General features: G+C 40.2%; 2 protein-coding genes across 2 annotated transcripts in view; one reads left to right on the top strand and one right to left on the bottom strand.

Moving 5' to 3' along the window:
- The first annotated feature begins 12744 nt into the window (after nucleotides 1-12744).
- On the top strand, nucleotides 12745-13173 carry LOC138371897 (apolipoprotein A-IV-like). Its single transcript, XM_069336945.1, has one exon. It carries the CDS (start codon nucleotides 12745-12747, stop codon nucleotides 13171-13173), a length of 429 nt encoding a protein of 142 aa, XP_069193046.1.
- A 400-nt stretch (nucleotides 13174-13573) lies between these two features.
- The window catches only part of LOC138371896 (tripartite motif-containing protein 59-like), a 102241-nt gene continuing 98328 nt past the window's right edge, over nucleotides 13574-17486 (bottom strand). Inside the window, exon 4 of the mRNA XM_069336944.1 lies at nucleotides 13574-13585. Within this exon, the coding sequence (XP_069193045.1) occupies nucleotides 13574-13585 (12 nt within the window). The remainder of the gene's footprint in view (nucleotides 13586-17486) is intronic.

Below are 17486 nucleotides of genomic sequence, written 5' to 3'. Positions count from 1 at the left end.
ATTATGTAAGTTAACAATAAAGAACTAGATACAAATTAAATGTGTGCTATAAAATATGTGTATGTGACATATATTCATATAAGCACAGACGTTGCGGTATTCAGAGTAAGGACAGTTTTTCCTCAGACCCATGCTCACAGTTCCTAGAAACCAGGACAATTTAGTAATCATGCGAAACTGCGGCATCTCTTACCGAGTCCATTTTGAACAAAAGGTAGTGAACAAAGATATCGAGTACATACAAGCAAAATATATATTCAGGCATTAAGTGTGCAACTTCATCATAGTGAATAATAATAATGGTTCTGTCAACTATGGGTTTCACAATAAACTAAAGGTAACAGGATGAGCATGGGTTGCACAAACTATTGGTAACAGGATGGGTATGGGTTGCACAATAGATTAGGATGAGTGTGTGTGTGTATATTATAAATATATGTGTGTGTGTGTATATATATATATATATATATATATATATATATATATATATATATATATATATATATATATATATATATATATATATATATATATATATATATATATATATATGTCGTACCTAGTAGCCAGAACGTTCTTCTCAGCCAACTATGCAAGGCCCGATTTGCCTGATAAGCCAAGTTTTACGAATTAATATATTTTCTCTAATTTCTTTCTTATGAAATGATAAAGCTACCTATTTCATTATGTATGAGGTCAATTTTTTTATTGGAGTTAAAATTAACGTAGATATATGACCGAACCTAACCAACCCTAAATATTCTTTCTTTCAACCTTTCAAATATTCTATCTCTAATGCTAAGTATATTTAATTCTTTCCGCATGTTGAGAACTTTGGTAGTTATAGGACAGCCAAGTATAATTCTGAGTGCTTCATTTTGCATTTTTTCCAGTCTATCAATACTTTTGCCATTCTGCAGGACCAAAGCTGATGCATGATAGTCTATCAGAGACCTTATATACGCTAAATACATCATTCTTGCTATTCTAATATTAACACCATATTTCGGGCTGTACCCCACTACAGTTCTGAGAGCCTTGAGTCTGTCTCTACATTGTTGATGTAACTTATTGACTGCAGTTGAGGTACAAGGGACAGAGACTCCAAGGTATTTGAAAGAAGAGACATAGTCTATTGGTATGTTATCTATCTTAAGTTTTCGTGGTCCACTTTTGCGGTTGCCAATTTGTCTGTTAAATACCTTAGTTTTAGTAGCGTTGATTACAAGACCAAGGCTCTCACAAGCTGTATGTATACAATTTAAGACTGTTTGCATTTTGCGGTGGGTTTTAGTATGCACAAGGATGTCATCTGCATATCTGATAGTGATGTTTGCCGGACTAGTTGGGATTGATTTTAGTAAAGCATTAATTAGAACATTAAACAAGGTAGGACTAAGTACTCCTCCTTGTGGGGTGCCTAGTTGCATTACTTTAGTTTCACTCTTGTAGCCTTGGAACAGCGCAGAGGACTTCCGGTTGGTAAGATAGCCTCGTATCCACTGTAATAAATGTCCCCCTATATCCATTCTCGCTAATTCATACATAATCACTTCCCTATTAGCAATATCAAAGGCATTTTTTAAATCAAGAAATGTTGTGTACTTGTGCCTTTTATCTCCATGAACAGTAAGAAAGGTTGTGATACAGTTGTGTACACTTTTACCATGTGTGAAACCATTGATATCAGGTGACATGTGCTCTTTAACTCTATACAATAATCTATTAAGCACCATTCTCTCAAAGAGAGAATGGTGCTTAGTTGATTGTCTACTATTCTCTCAAAGGTTTTGCACATGCAACTGGTCAGTGAGATGGGACGGAAAGCATCCGGTTGGCCAGGCTTTGGTACAGGTACCGTAAGACTGGTGGTCCATGATACAGGCAACTGCCCAGAGACATAGCTGGCATTAAACAATTCTAATAATGGGTTACCGGGTACACGATGTAGGAGTCTTAGAATATCATAGGTGATACCGTCCTCACCAGGAGCAGTGCTACTGCCCCTGGAGAGGGCTGCATCCAATTCATAATCTGTATATGGAACATCACATTCATCATGTTGCTTGCTCAACATGAAATTTATGAGAGAATTTCTGTCTGTGGACCTCGCCTGCAATTTCTCCCCAGTGCTAGCTGGTAGCATTCCAAGGCTGGAAACCTGAGCCCATTTTGCAATTAACTGATTGGCTTTCTGTAGCGGGTTTGGGTGTGAAACTTGTCTACTATTTTTACCAATAATTTTGTTTATGCCTTTCCAGGCTTTGCCCAGGGGAGTATGCAGGTTAAGTCCACTAACAAAACCCTCCCATTCATTTTGTCTCAGTTCAGTCATTCTCTCCCTTGCCGCTGCAAGCGCGGCCTGAAACAGTTTTAACATTTGAGGAGTTCTAAGGCTCTTATATGCTTTACCTGTCTGTCTAGCAATTGATTTAAGCTCTTTCAGTTTAGCATCATCATAGTACTGGTTGTGTCTGACCTGTTTACCAGTACTTCTTTTTGTTTGGCGTGACTCACTATTTTTGATGGCCTCATAGGTATATGGGTACATCCGGTCTCTTACCCTCGACCGCGTCGGTACCTTTATGGTCAGGAAGCCACGGATATTTACAATGGGGCTCGGTCAGTCAATATGATTCCTTTGACATCACTCAACTTATGTATTCTGTTCTCGTATTGACAATTTGAATGATATCAAGAATATTTTGAATATCTTCTGACATAGATGGTGCTGTAGTTGATTGTTGTTCATGACCTGTCCAGTGGGTCGAGACTGGTCTCATTAGCATCTCTCAGATTAGTGGGAAGAAATTCTTGCTGCAACAATGTGTGTTCTCAGAGCTAACTAGGGTAACTAAAATACTTATTTCCTAAATAAATACTTTAATTGTAAATATTTGAAAATATATGGTATGTTTCCGAATTTCTGACGATATAAAACATATTGTGGTTTATAATTAAGTTCTTAATAGTGATCCTATCCTGCATCATAATTTACATAATATCTACTTCTGTTTTGTGTATTAAAATGACTACTTTTTATGTTAATTTATTTCTGTAAATGATGATGATGATAAAGTTCAATAAGGTAAGTAAAGGTTCAAAGAAGGTAAGTAAGAACATAAGAATGAAGGTAACTGCAAAAGACTTATTGGCCCATACGAGGCAGCTCCTCGTATGGAGCTGCCTTTGATAAGTAATTACCAAAGAAGGCATCAAGCCGGGAAGGCTGTGTAGCACAATAAAATAAGTCTACTGCTCCTGAAGAGGACGGTATTACTTACAGTTTACTGAGATTAGTCTCACAAGTACCAGGTAATCCACTTTTAGTGTTGTACAGAATGAGTTTAAGTGAAGGAGTATTACCTGATAATTGGACAGTGTCATTGTTCCCATCCCCAAAGCACACTCAGATAATTATAGATCCATATCTCTAACATAATTTTGTCTATTAGCACAGTTTTCGGCGTGAAGGCATTGAGTAGATCTCGGCAATACAAGAAGTTTCAAGCTAAACTTTCTAATATGCTACACTCACCTGAGGTCCGTAGAAGAGCGAAATCTGATTATGCATTTTGGTTCTACAAGGTAGCCAACTCCATCAAAATATTAAATATGTACCCAACTCAATTAACGATTAATCAACCAATTACTCCATGGGATAACTTGGATCTAGCAGTTGATTTTGTAAATGCACCCAAGAAAGATAATGTACACTCTACATTATTAAAACAGTTAACACTGAAAAGCATCACTGAGAGTACTCAGGGTATGGGTAACGATGTGTATCAGTGCTATACCGACGGTTCTGTAGAAGAAGGTGGACGATGTACCGGATGTGCATGTAATATATTTGAACAATCTTCTCTCGTACATACATGAATGAAGCGCGTCAATGATTGGGCAAGTACAACTCAAACCGAACTTGCAGGCATATACCTTGCCACTGAATTTTTAAAACACAAAGGCAGTCGACTTATATACTGTGATTCGCAGAGTGCACTCCTGGTATTGAACGCACATAGTAGTGACACCCAGAAAATAGTCAGTGATATTCGAATGAATATTTTAGCTGCCAAAGAAAAGAGATTTGAAATTAAATTCCTATGGATACCATCACATGTTGGCATCTCAAGGCATGACACTGTTGATATGCTTGCAAAGACAGCCTGTAGAAAACCAGTGGTAGAAATTTATATGGGTGTTTCATTAGCAGTGACAAAGAGAATACTTAAGCAAACATCTAATGAAAATCTCACCGACCTAACAAATTCACAAAGACCTGAAAATTGTAGCATTAAATATTATGATAGATATCGTGCGGAGACATTCACATACAGGATTAATGGAACAAGAACCCAGCAATGTGATGTTATAGTGGCCATAATACGCTTGGGATATAGACGTATCTGGCAGCTTTCTCAAAACCCAAATGTCGAGTACACAATGTGTCAACTTTGTGAAAGAGAAAATATGCACTCCCTTGAACATTATATTGTAGAATGTCCCATACTGACTGACTTTCGCCCTCCTGGGCTAAGGTATGCTGAACTGTGTAATTACTATTTGAGTACTGGAACACTTGATGATATATTGAACTTGTACCCTAGATTGACCATGTAACGTATCAATTATACAATGAATGTATGTGATGTAACTCTATAACCTGAGCTTGTGAAAGCACCTTAATCACCTTCAGTGATTAAGTGCTTAATTGCACACTAGTTTCTCTATCAGTTATCTCACCTTGTCAGAGTAAAAGAGACAAATATATGTGTATGTATGTGTGCATATATGTATGTATATATATGTATATGTACGCATACGTCTGTGTGTGTATATGTGTATAAAGTATATGTGGAAGCTGGTCAGAATTCAATTTCACCTTTGTAAATGCACGTTAATGACACTATGTAAAAGACACATCGAACACTTTATGTAGGGCATACGTAAATCTGTGTATTTATGTATTTACGTATGTAGCTTAGCCTAGCATTTTAAAAACACTACAATCACCTTATGTGGTTGATTGTTCAATAAATCCCTGAACTATATGTTTAACAAATCTCTAACCCTATCAATGGAGTTAGTTAGTTTAGTTCTTATATTATGCACCCTATACCCATCTTGTGGGCGGTAGTGGAAAGGGTTAGAGTCCATGGCGGACTGAAGAAAATGTATATATGCTGGTTAGCATTGTTAATGTGTGGCCACGTCTGTGGTAGAAAATAATACAAAAAATCAAATAAAGGTATTATTGAAACTTTATAGGAAAACATTAAATCCTAAATATATCTTTAATATTATACTTGAAATATTGTATACTTTGCTCTCTCCATCGTACTTCTGCACCTGCTGGCAAGTGGTTCGGTGCAGTGTGCAGGTGATGTTCATTACTGGGTGAGCTGGCAGGTGGTGCTCACCTGCCAGCTCACCCAACGAAAATTTGGTTTTTAATACACTTACACATTTATTGGGTCTTTCCTTCACCTTCATTCAAGCACTAGGGTATTACAGTAAGTGTTTTAATTATAATATTTATTAACGTTATTATTTTTAATTTTTATTATTATTAGTATTATTATTAACAGGAGAGGATCGAGTGTGTGTGTGGGGGGGGGGGTATTATGGTACACATGTCCACATCCCAATGCCCGCCCTTCCAGGACTGGGGGTGCGGGGGTGTACAATAAACTATACCCACATCCGGCGGCAGCTTGTCGAAGGCGGAAGTGTAGCCTAGACAATTTGTCATGATAATTAGTGATGACTCTTATTTTGATTATGGGTCCGTAATCCAGTTAAGCTTTTATTCTTAATTTATATTACAATGCTGGTAAAATACACTTCTTGATGATGAGTATGGAGTACAAATGAACTCATTGTGTACCCAAGTTCAAGTTCAAGTATGTTTATTGAGATAAGCAATAAATACATCTCAAAGGGATAGAGTAGCTTAGGCTATTTCAACCCCCCTCTAATTCAAGTCCCTCAAGGGGCGCACAAATACTGTGACTACAAATAGACAAATAACATTACAAGAATCCAAACAAGAATTGTGTACCCTATACTCACAGGATGAATATAGGGTACACAATAAACTACCACTCACATCATGGGTATGGGTTGCACAAGAAACTATCGCGCAGAGGATGAATATGGAGAGCAAAGTAAACAAAGATTCACACGATGAGAAAGGGTTGCGCAATGTCCTATGACTCACAGAATGAGTATTAGCTGCACAATAAACTACAGGTCACAGGATAAGTATGGGTTGCACAATAAATTACAGGTCACAGGATGGGTATGGGCTGCACAAACTACCGGTAACAGGATGAGTATGGGATGCACAATAAATTACGGGTCACAGGATGAGTATGGGTTGCACAAACTACTGGTAACAAGATGAGTATGGGATGCACAATAAATTACCGCACAGAGGATGAGTATAGGGTGCACAAACTGGTTGGGTAAATGGAAATGGTTGGGTACATTTCCTTTCACCTAATGCGACTATTCATGTGTCCGGACACCGGCGATTGTGTGGTATTGGCTATTTATTTAACCATAACTTTGCATTCATTTAATAATTATATTAAGATATGTTTTCCTTGAAATGTAGTTACATTATCGTCTGCATGGCTTTATTCTGACATAAAGACCTATGGCGTTACTTTGCATATATGCAAAGTAATTATAAAATTGATTGGCTTGTGTGGAGGCCTTCACACTCCCTGAGCGAGCCATCAAGTAACTATAAAAAGGCATATATCTTAACTTTCAATTCAGTTATATTTATGCCAAAGTATTAACATGCAGCTTATATTTATGTCTTTATGATGACATAGAAAACTTCGTTTATTACAATATCTAGATTAAATTAACATTGATCTTCGGAAGGTCATAGTTCCCATATCGGTAAGGAGAGCGTCGGCCATGAAGCCTTGTTTAAAGTATGAATATTTTTCCTCTCTAATAAGGTATAATCTCTGTGATGGATTCACAAAAACTATTTTATATCTGCCTTTCTGATAACATATACAAATATAATCTTTATTTGTGAATATTTGTTAATTAAGCAATATATCAGAGGGCGTGTAGGGTTCGGTGTTCAATGAACGAAAAGGACTGGATCACTGTGTACAGGAGGCTGATATGGCAGCAAACACTCTCCTGGCGACCATATTTCTTGGATAAGTCGCTCCACACAATTGTCGCTTGGACCGTCGACTTCCTATGGCGTCACCTCTCACATATTTACGTCTAATTTCGTTATGAAATTAGATTATTTCAGAGTAAAAATAGGTTTGATCATGTTCTATGTGTAGCACCAACATTACAGTAAGTAAATATGCCATATTTCTTCATTACTTACGTAATGCTAGGACGATTTGGGTAGTTTTGGCCTGATTTGGGGTGATTGGGGTAATTCTATGGACCGGCTCATGACAAGCTCTATTCCTACCTCGTAAAATTCGACATACTCAGCCCCTGCCAGTTTGGCTTCCGGTCCCAAAAGAGCACCAACGATGCAATCATTAGTCTCCTTGACATTATCTACTCAGCCCTTGACAAAAATGAGTTTCCGATTGGACTCTTCATTGACCTAAGAAAAGCCATTGATACTGTTAATCACAACTACCTCTTACTTAAACTCCAGCATTATGGAATCCGAGTCCTTGCCCTTGACTACATCCGATCCTATCTTAGTGACAGACACCAATATGTAACCATCAATGATACAACTTCTTCCACTCTACCAATTACCGTTGGAGTGCCACAGGGCAGCATCTTAGGACCTCTTCTATTTCTTATATATATAAACGATCTGCCTAATGTCTCTAATATTCTCAAACCTATACTGTTTGCTGACGATACTACTCTTATCTATTCAAACCTCAACCCACATACACTAAATAATGTTGTGAATAATGAATTAAAAAAAGTCCACTTATGGATGTCAACGAACAAACTAACATTAAACATCGAAAAGACTTACTACATCTTATTTGGAAGCAAATCATCAAATGCAATTCAGCTACAGATAGACAACATCAACATCAGTAATAAAAATGATGGCAAATTTCTTGGCCTATTCCTAGACAAGAGACTCAACTTCAGCACCCACATTCAACACATAACTAAGAAAGTCTCTAAGACAGTTGGTATACTCTCCAAAATCAGATATTATGTTCCTAACTCTGCTCTCCTCTCACTATATTATGCACTAATGTACCCCTATCTTAAGTATGGTATCTGTGCATGGGGGTCTACCACTGCAAACCACCTTAAGCCCATCATCACACAGCAAAAATCTGCTATCAGAATAATAACTAACTCTGCTTTCAGACAACACTCAGCTCCATTGTTTAAATCCCTAAACTTGCTAAATATTAACTCCCTCCACACATTCTCTTGTGTCAACTACATTTACAAAACCCTGTTCTCAAATGCAAACCATGCTCTGAAACTCTCCCTGGACAGATGTAATAGGACCCATTATCACCACACCAGAAATAAATATCTCTTTGATATCCCCAGGGTCAAACTTAATCTGTGTAAACACTCTATGCAAATTAAGGGACCTAGTCTATGGAACTCACTCCCTAGTGAATTGAAAAACTGTAAAACTTTTGCCTTATTTAAAAGCAAAACCAAAAAGTACCTAACTTCATCTTCTTAGTTTCCTACACTGAGCTTTAAATTTGCTCTGTACCTAGTGTTACCCAATCTCCTAATTTTTATGTAATATCAAACAACCTTATCATTGTGTTCATTGCTGTCTTCTTCTATGTGCTAGCCATATGCTGTATTGTGACTACCAATTTTTGTCAACTACCATTCAAGCTGTCATTGCAACCAATCTTATATTGTTTCTGCTGTATTGTGCCTACCAATTTTTTGTCAACTACCATTCAAGCTGTCATTGCAATCAATCTCAGCTACCTATGTGCTTTAATATACTGTACCTACAATTTTCTCTCATCTTTTTTTCATTTCATGTAATCTGTTATCATTTTTTTGTCTATAATTTTTGCAAGTATTTACCTCCTTAAAATTTTCTTAGATTAAGGACCTGCCCGAAACGCTGCGCGTGCTAGTGGCTTTACAAGACTGTAATTACCATATTTGTATCAACACATTCCTTATGTACATTCTTGTATGTAGATGAGAAAGAGGAGAGGGCCAAGTATGCTGCCCTGAGGAACACCAATGTTGATGGGTAGGGTGGTAGAAATTGAATTATTCACAGAAACATACTGGAGCCTGTCTGTAAGGTAGGATTTGAGGTATTGCAGGGAGTGTCCTCTTGACTCCATAATGATGTAATTTAAGAAGAAGGTTTTGGTGGTTGACAGTGTCAAAAGCCTTACGCAGGTCCACAAATAACCCAACAGAGAACTCATTTTTATCAAGAGCTGTATGAATCAAGTTAAGCATACTAATAAGTGCATCGTTAGTGCTTTTTTGGGGTCTGAAGCCATATTGGCAAGAGCTAAGTATATTGTGTTTGGCTAGATAAGAGTAAAGCTGCTTGCAGATTAGTTTTTCAAAATTTTTTGACAAGTTTGTCAGGATTGAAATAGGTCTGTAGTTGTTAACATCTGTGAGATCACCACATTTATGTACAGGGGTAACTCGCTTTTTTTAGGATATCTGGAAAGGTTTGGAGTTCAAGTGACTTGTTGAACAGAAATGCAATAGCAGGGGCTAAAGTTCTGGAGGCTTTTTTGTAAATTAACGTTGGTATCTCCTCAAGGGCACTAGACTTGGTTTTAGGGAAAGGATTATCTCATTGACGTCAGTGGAATTAATAGGCTTTAGGTACAGAGACTGTGGATAGTTACCTGTAAGATAGTCCTTAACATCAGTACTGGAAGATGGAATATCATTTGCAAGGGATGACCCAATGGAAGAGAAGAACCTATTGAACTCAATAGCAGAATCTAAGGCTGAAAACTGACCATCGTTATTGGACAGGAGTGTTGGTTTGTTATTTAAAATCTTCTTTGATCCCAATATTTGTGAAATTGTGCATAAAGTTTTTTTTAATGTTGCTCTTTTTTTTTGGTAAATTTATCTTCGTAGTATTTAGTTTTGGCTCGTCTAATTATCTTAGATAGCAATAACGAATAATTCTTTGAGAATTCTTTGGAGACAATTCCTAACCTATACTTCTTCTCAAGGTCATGTTTTTTATTAATGGATTTAAGTATTCCCTTTGTAAGCCAGGGATTGTTCAGCCTTTTGGTTGTAACTTGTTTTGTAAGCATAGGACAGTGTGTGTTATAAAGGTTGAGAGTTTTTTAAAGAAAAGATTGCACTGCTAGGTTGATGTCCCCTATGTTACCTAACTCGGACTCCCAGTTGACATTATCAGCAGCAGTTATAAAATTGTCTATAGCAGTTTCATTGTGCAGCCTAAAACTTAACTCCCTTGACTCTAGAGGTGGTTTGCTAATGTTAGTTAAGAGAAATGTGGGGTAATGGTCTGTAGTGCTATCGGTGATTATACCTGAAGTAAGCGGAGAGGTTATGTTGGTCCAAATGTGATCTAAGAGTCATGGCAGTACTATCAGTGATTCTAGTAGGTCTAGTGATTAAGGGTATGAGGAAGCAGGAATTCATACAGTTGAGGAAGCTAACAGCAGTAGGGTGTTCAGGCTCGCAGAGGTCAATGTTAAAGTCCCCTGCGATAATTAGATGGTTTTTGTTCAGTCTGTTATCTAGTATTAGATTTCTAAGGTTTGAGTTGAATTCGGACACATCAGTGTTAGGAATTCTATAGACTGCACCCACAGACAGGACAGACTCGGTACCCTTGACTCTGAAGCTGGCGAAGATATACTCCCCACAGCAATCTCTACTTCTAATTACTTTTAAGCATTTTAGTTCTTGGTGGTAGTAAAGAGCAGTGCCACCACCTCTCTGAAGTTGACGACAGTTGTGAATTGCCGAGTAGTTTGGCATGTTAAAGAGTTGAGTAGTATCCTCTTTCAACCATGTTTCAGTAAGTATAATAAAAGAGAATTTGTTGTCAATAGTTTTAATCAAGGCACTATTATCATCGAAGTGTTTACCTAGGGATCTAACGTTCAAGTTCATTACAGAGATATTGTGATTATGTGTTAATACATTGTTTACATCATGTGCTGAAAAATATCTGCAATTTAGATCATCAACCCATGTCTGTTTTTTTTCAAAACAACGCTGTTTGAATGTAATTGTCTGTAATAATTTGTAATTGTATTTGTGCCATGTTCCCCCCTCTTTTACCTCTATTTGTATTTGTTCTCAACACATTTTATTCTTTTTACCCATTAGTATTAAGCTTTAGTCATTAATGTTTTTCCTGCCCGAAACGCTTTGCGTAATAGTGGCTTTAGGCATTGTATGTACTAGCTCTATCTATTTATCCAACAAACTTTGTAAACTCGCTTTATGTATGTACCTTACCTAAATAAACATTTATATATTTATTTATTTATAAAGTGATGATTGTCATAGATAGTGGATAAGAGGTTTAGTTCTGGGTCTATACTTGTCTGCATAAAAAGGCTGGTTGCAGAAAAACAAGGCAAGAAAGGCAAATTACAAAGTAGAATTAAGCTATAAAAGGGGGAAAAATTTATAAACAATATTGTACAAAACAAACACAAAATGAACAACAAAAGAAAAAAAATGAGGTAGCTTACAAGGGGCTTACAGGGGTACAATGGAGTAAGGGAGTATGGCGAGGCTAGGCAACCTAGGTAATAAATGAAATCAAAGAAAAAAGTTGAATAATAAACATAGTTTTTATTAACAGTCTCAACTCTCACACCCCCCTCAGTCAGGCATGGAAGGATATTAAAAGAATTAAAAGCAATAAGATTGGCTAAGTGTCACACCCTCACCCTCTACACAGAGCAAACGAGTTAGTAGATGCTTGGGCAACCACCTCTAGCTTCAATAATCTTCCCCCAGACACACGGTTCAGATTAAATGCTGGTTACGGAGATCGAGAAAGGCTCGTTGACTTCATGCTCCACAAGGAAGATGAATGCAACGTGCCATTTACTGAGTTTGAATTACTCGCTGCCCTAAACAATGGTGAAGCCACATCACCCGGTGAGGATGGTATCACTTATGACATATTGCGTCTACTTCCTTTAGTACCAGGAAACCCCTGCTTGAGCTGTATAATATGAGCTATGTTACTGGGGTACTTCTTATCTCTTGGACCACAGTATAATCATTCCAATTCCCAAACCAATTCAAGAGAAAGCTTTCCGCCCAATTTCCCTTACTAGCTGCATTTGCAAAACATTCGAGTTAATGGTCCTAAACCGTCTCCTCCATAGAATAAGTACCATATTATCCCACATGATATATGGCTTCATACATGGAAGGAGTGTGCATCATTGCATCACCACCTTTGTTACCCAGCACACTGAAAAGTAATATACCACCTTCCTAGATCTGAAATCTTCCCTTTATATTGCAAACCGACATGCGGGAATGAGTGAGCTTGCGTGAATGAATATTGGTGGTCAGCTTCTTTGTTGGATCAGGGGTTACTTATCCAACAGGAAGTCATCTGTATTTTCCCAAGGGCATAGGAGTGTAACAAGAGACTTCGAACTAGGTACCCCACAGGGAGGTGTCCTCAGTCCTACCTACTATATTATCTTAAGAAACACGCTGTTAAAATATATACCTAGCAAACCCAACGTACACATCATTAGCTATGCTGTTGATATAATGAAGCACACCACTGGGTATGCTGATGATATACTGATACACACCACTGGGTATGCTGATGATATAAAGATACACATCACTGTGTATGCTGTGTATATAAAGATACACACTACTGAGTATGCTGATGATATAATGATACACACCATCGGGTATGCTGATGATATAAAGATACACATCACTGGGTATGCTGATGATATACTGATGCACATCACTGGGTATGCTGATGATATGATACACACCACTGGGTATGCTGATGATATAATGATACACATCACTGAGTATGCTGATGATATAAAGATACACATCACTGGGTATGCTGATGATATAATGATACACATCACTGAGTATGCTGATGATATAAAGATACACATCACCGAGTATGCTGATGATATAATGATACACACCACTGGGTATGCTGATGATATATAGATACACATCACTGAATATGCTGATGATATAAAGATACACATCACCGAGTATGCTGATGATATAATGATACACACCACTGGGTATGCTGATGATATAATGATACACATCACTGAGTATGCTGATGATATAAAGATACACATCACTGAGTATGCTGATGATATAATGATACACACCACTGGGTATGCTGATGATATAATGATACACATCACTGAGTATGCTGATGATATAATACACATCACTGGGTATGCTGATGATATAAAGATACACATCACTGGGTATGCTGATGATATAAAGATACACATCACTGAGTATGCTGATGATATATAGATACACATCACTGAGTATGCTGATGATATAAAGATACACATCACTGAGTATGCTGATGATATAAAGATACACATCACTGAGTATGCTGATGATATAAAGATACACATCACTGAGTATGCTGATGATATAAAGATACACATCACTGAGTATGCTGATGATATAAAGATACACATCACTGGGTATGCTAACACGCAGAAGACTCTTAACTTTGATATACACAGAAATCACAATAGCGTGGCACATCATATGAATAAATCCACAAGGGTCGTGATGAGGGTTCGAACCTACGTCCAGGATGATCCCAGACGTGCCTTAGTCGACTGCACAATGACATGGTCAAAAGAATTGCAACCGGTAATGCTACTGCCTACAAGTAAGTAAGTAATTATCAAAAGAAAGCACCAAACCGGGAAGGCTATGTAGCACCATCAAAGACGCAAAATAATCAGAGGGCGCTAAATATCACCAAGGATGCCAATACGAGAACAAAAACGCATAAGGCAAACGATATCAAAAGTATCCGAGTCACCAAGAATTCTATCGAGGGACAGGTGACCGCGAGGGGCGGTCGGAAAGCAAGACATACGCTCGTCCTGGAAGTCAGGACATTCAAGAAGGACATGCACGACCGTAAGAGGGACAATGCAACTAGGACAATAAGGAGCAGGGCGGCGCTCCATCAAGTGACCATGGGTTAAGCGAGTATGGCCAATACGCAACCTCGCCAGAGCTGTTTCCCACCGCCGGTTACGGTGGAAGGAGGACTGCCACGAGGAAACACAACATTTAAGAGTACGTAGCTTGTTACCAGTAACAGACAACCAAGAAGCCTGCCAACGGGTAAGGACTGAGGAATGGATAACCGGGTAAAAGTCGGAATACGGAATGCCCTTACGAGAGATGGGACAAGAGCGGACAGCTTCCTTGGCGGCAGCATCCGCACGCTCATTTAAAGACACACCAATATGGCTGGGAACCCAACAAAACTCAACCGACTTAAATTTACTGTGAACGAGAAACAGCCAATGCTGGGTCTCGACAACCATTGGATGAACTGGATTAAAGGACCCGAGAGCCATGAGGGCACTATGAGAGTCAACAACAACTACAAAGGAAGACTGACAACGAGAAAGTAGGAGACGAAGAGCATAGAGAATAGCATAAAGTTCCGCTGTAAAGATGCTAGTCTCCGGAGGCAAGCGACACATATAAGTGCGATCAGGAAAAACAACAGAGTAGCCAACACCGTCCGCTGACTTAGACCCATCGGTGAAGACAGAAACGGAGCGGGAGTGAGAAGAAAAGTGCTCGAGGAAAAGGCGTTTTAGAACCGTAGGAGGGGTAAAAGCTTTAGTGATACGGGTCAAGGATGTACAAAACCGCGGAAGAGGGACCCTCCACGGGGGCAAAGAAGGAACAACACGAGGAGAAACATCAGAAATACGAACGGAAAGAGAATCCTGCAGGCGAGATAACCGGACAGAAAGAGGGAGGTGGTGAAGAGGAACAGGAACCGCAGGAGGGGTAAAAGTTAAAGCACGACAGAGGCGAGAGGAAGGATGTTGCAAGGACCGCGCAAGACAGCGAAGACAGTAGCGATCACGGCGGTCCTGGAGAGACAGGAAGCCAGTGTCAACATACAAGCTAAGGACGGGAGTCGAACGAAAGGCACCAGAACTGAGGCGCAACCCAGTATGGTGCAAAGCATCAAGACGGCGAAGAGTAGAAGGAGAAGCAGACGAGTAAGCAGGGCAACCATAATCGAGCTTAGACAGGACGAGAGAGGAATGTAAAGCAAGGAGAGTGCGCCTATCTGCCCCCCAAGAAGTATGGGACAAGACTCGAAGGAGGGTAAGGGCCTTAGAGCACTCAACACGGAGGTAAGAGATATGGGGAGACCAAGACAAACGAGTGTCAAGGAATAACCCCAAAAGCTTCGCGGAATCTTTGTATTCAAGGGGATGACCATAAAGTGACAAAGAGGGACGAAGAACAACCCGTTTCCGCGTAAATGTCATGGCACAAGTCTTAGAAGTAGAGAACTTGAAGCCATGATCAGTGGCCCAAGACGACACGGCATCAATTGCAAGTTGAAGCCGGCGTTGAAGGAGAGGCGAAGCATCATCCTGACAACAAAGGGTAAGATCATCGACATAGAGAGCGGAGAAGACACCAGAAGGAAGAGAGGAAAGAAGACCATTGAGGGCAACCAGAAAAAGAGTAGTGCTCAGAACACTACCCTGGGGCACACCTTCGTATTGCTGAAAAGAGGGAGAGAGAGCGGTACCAAGGCGCACCCGAAAGGAACGACGAGAGAGGAAGCTGCGGAGAAAGAGAGGGAGATGACCACGAAGGCCAAAAGAATGAAGTTGAGATAGGATATGATAACGCCAAGTGGTGTCGTAAGCCTTTTCCAGGTCAAAAAGGACGGCAACAACGGAGGTCTTCGCAGCAAAAGCAGTACGAATATAGACCTCCAAGTTCACCAGGACATCTGTCGTGCTGCGGCACTTGCGGAAACCAAATTGAGAAGGGGAGAGGAGGTGATGGCGTTCCAGGAACCACATCAGACGAACGTTAGCCATACGTTCAAAGAGTTTGCAGACACAACTTGTGAGAGCAATAGGGCGAAAGTCCTTAGGGGAAGTACCCAGAGACCCCGGTTTGCGAACAGGGAGGACAACGGCATCGAGCCAGTCCTCAGGGACTGACGACGACTCCCAGATCCGATTATACAGACTCAGTAAATACTGAGACGTGCTCGGAGGGAGATGGCGAAGCATCTCATAATGAATACCATCAGAGCCCGCCGCCGTAGAACCGCAGAGGGCCAGGGCAGAACGAAGTTCAGAGAGAGAGAAGGGATCATTATAGGGAAGCTGAAGATGAGTGCAGAAATCTAAAGGACGAGACTCAAGGACAGGTTTACGAAGAAGGAAAGATCGGGGAAGATGAAGACCAGAGCTAACAGAAGAAAAGTGGGAACCCAGTTCGGAAGCGACCTGCAACGGGTCCGCCACAAGAGTATCATGGAGGTGAAGGACCGGTGAAACATCAGGAACGAACTTACCCGCTATCTTGCGGATACGCTTCCAGATCCGGGCCAGAGGGGTTTCGGACGTAATTGTTGAGACATAAGATGCCCAACATTCACGTTTAGCCGTACGGATGGCCCTACGGGCCACTGCACTTGCTTTCCGAAAGAAAAGAAAAGAATCGGTCGTCTGCCTACGGCGGTGCCTCTTCCAGGCTGCACGCTTACAGCGGACAGCCCGAGCACAGTCCGCATTCCACCAGGGAACGCACTTCCGTGGACCCCGAGAGGAAGAGCGAGGAATAGAGCGGAGGGCAGCGTTGAAGACAGTGTCATGAAAAAGGAGGAGAGCGCGAGAGAGAGGCAGAAGGGAGAGGTCAGAGAGAGCAGCACTGAGGGTAAATAGGGTCCAGTCTGCCTTAGCAAACTGCCACCTAGGGAAAGAGAGGGAAGGGCGAAGAGAGAAAAAGGAAACAAGGATGGGGAAATGATCACTTCCATGGAGGTCATCAAGAACCTGCCACGTGAAATCTAAGTAAAGAGAAGAAGAGCTGAGAGAAAGATCAAGACAAGAAAGGGTGCGAGTCCGAGAGTCCAAATGAGTGGGCTCACCAGAATTTAGAAGAGACAGGGAAGAAGATAGGAGAAACGGCTCAAGGAGGCGACCCCGGGTATTCGTCAGAACGTCACCCCAAAGAGAATGATGACAATTGAAGTCACCCAGCAGGAGCACAGGCTCCGGCAAGGAGTCTAGGTGGTGTTTCAAATCAGGAAGAGAGAGCGGGACACTCGGGGGGAGATAAATGGAACAAACTGTGTACCATTTCCCCACAAAGATACGAGCAGCAGAACAATGGAGAGGCGAAGGAAAAAGTAAAGGAACAAAGGGAACATCTGCACGAATCAAGAGAGCAGAAGAATTAGAAGCCCCAGCAATGGCTGGGGGGGGGGG

This window comes from Procambarus clarkii, chromosome 37 (assembly GCF_040958095.1).
Source record: "Procambarus clarkii isolate CNS0578487 chromosome 37, FALCON_Pclarkii_2.0, whole genome shotgun sequence".
Taxonomy (NCBI): domain Eukaryota; kingdom Metazoa; phylum Arthropoda; class Malacostraca; order Decapoda; family Cambaridae; genus Procambarus; species Procambarus clarkii.
This window is presented reverse-complemented; position numbering and strand designations above follow the sequence as displayed.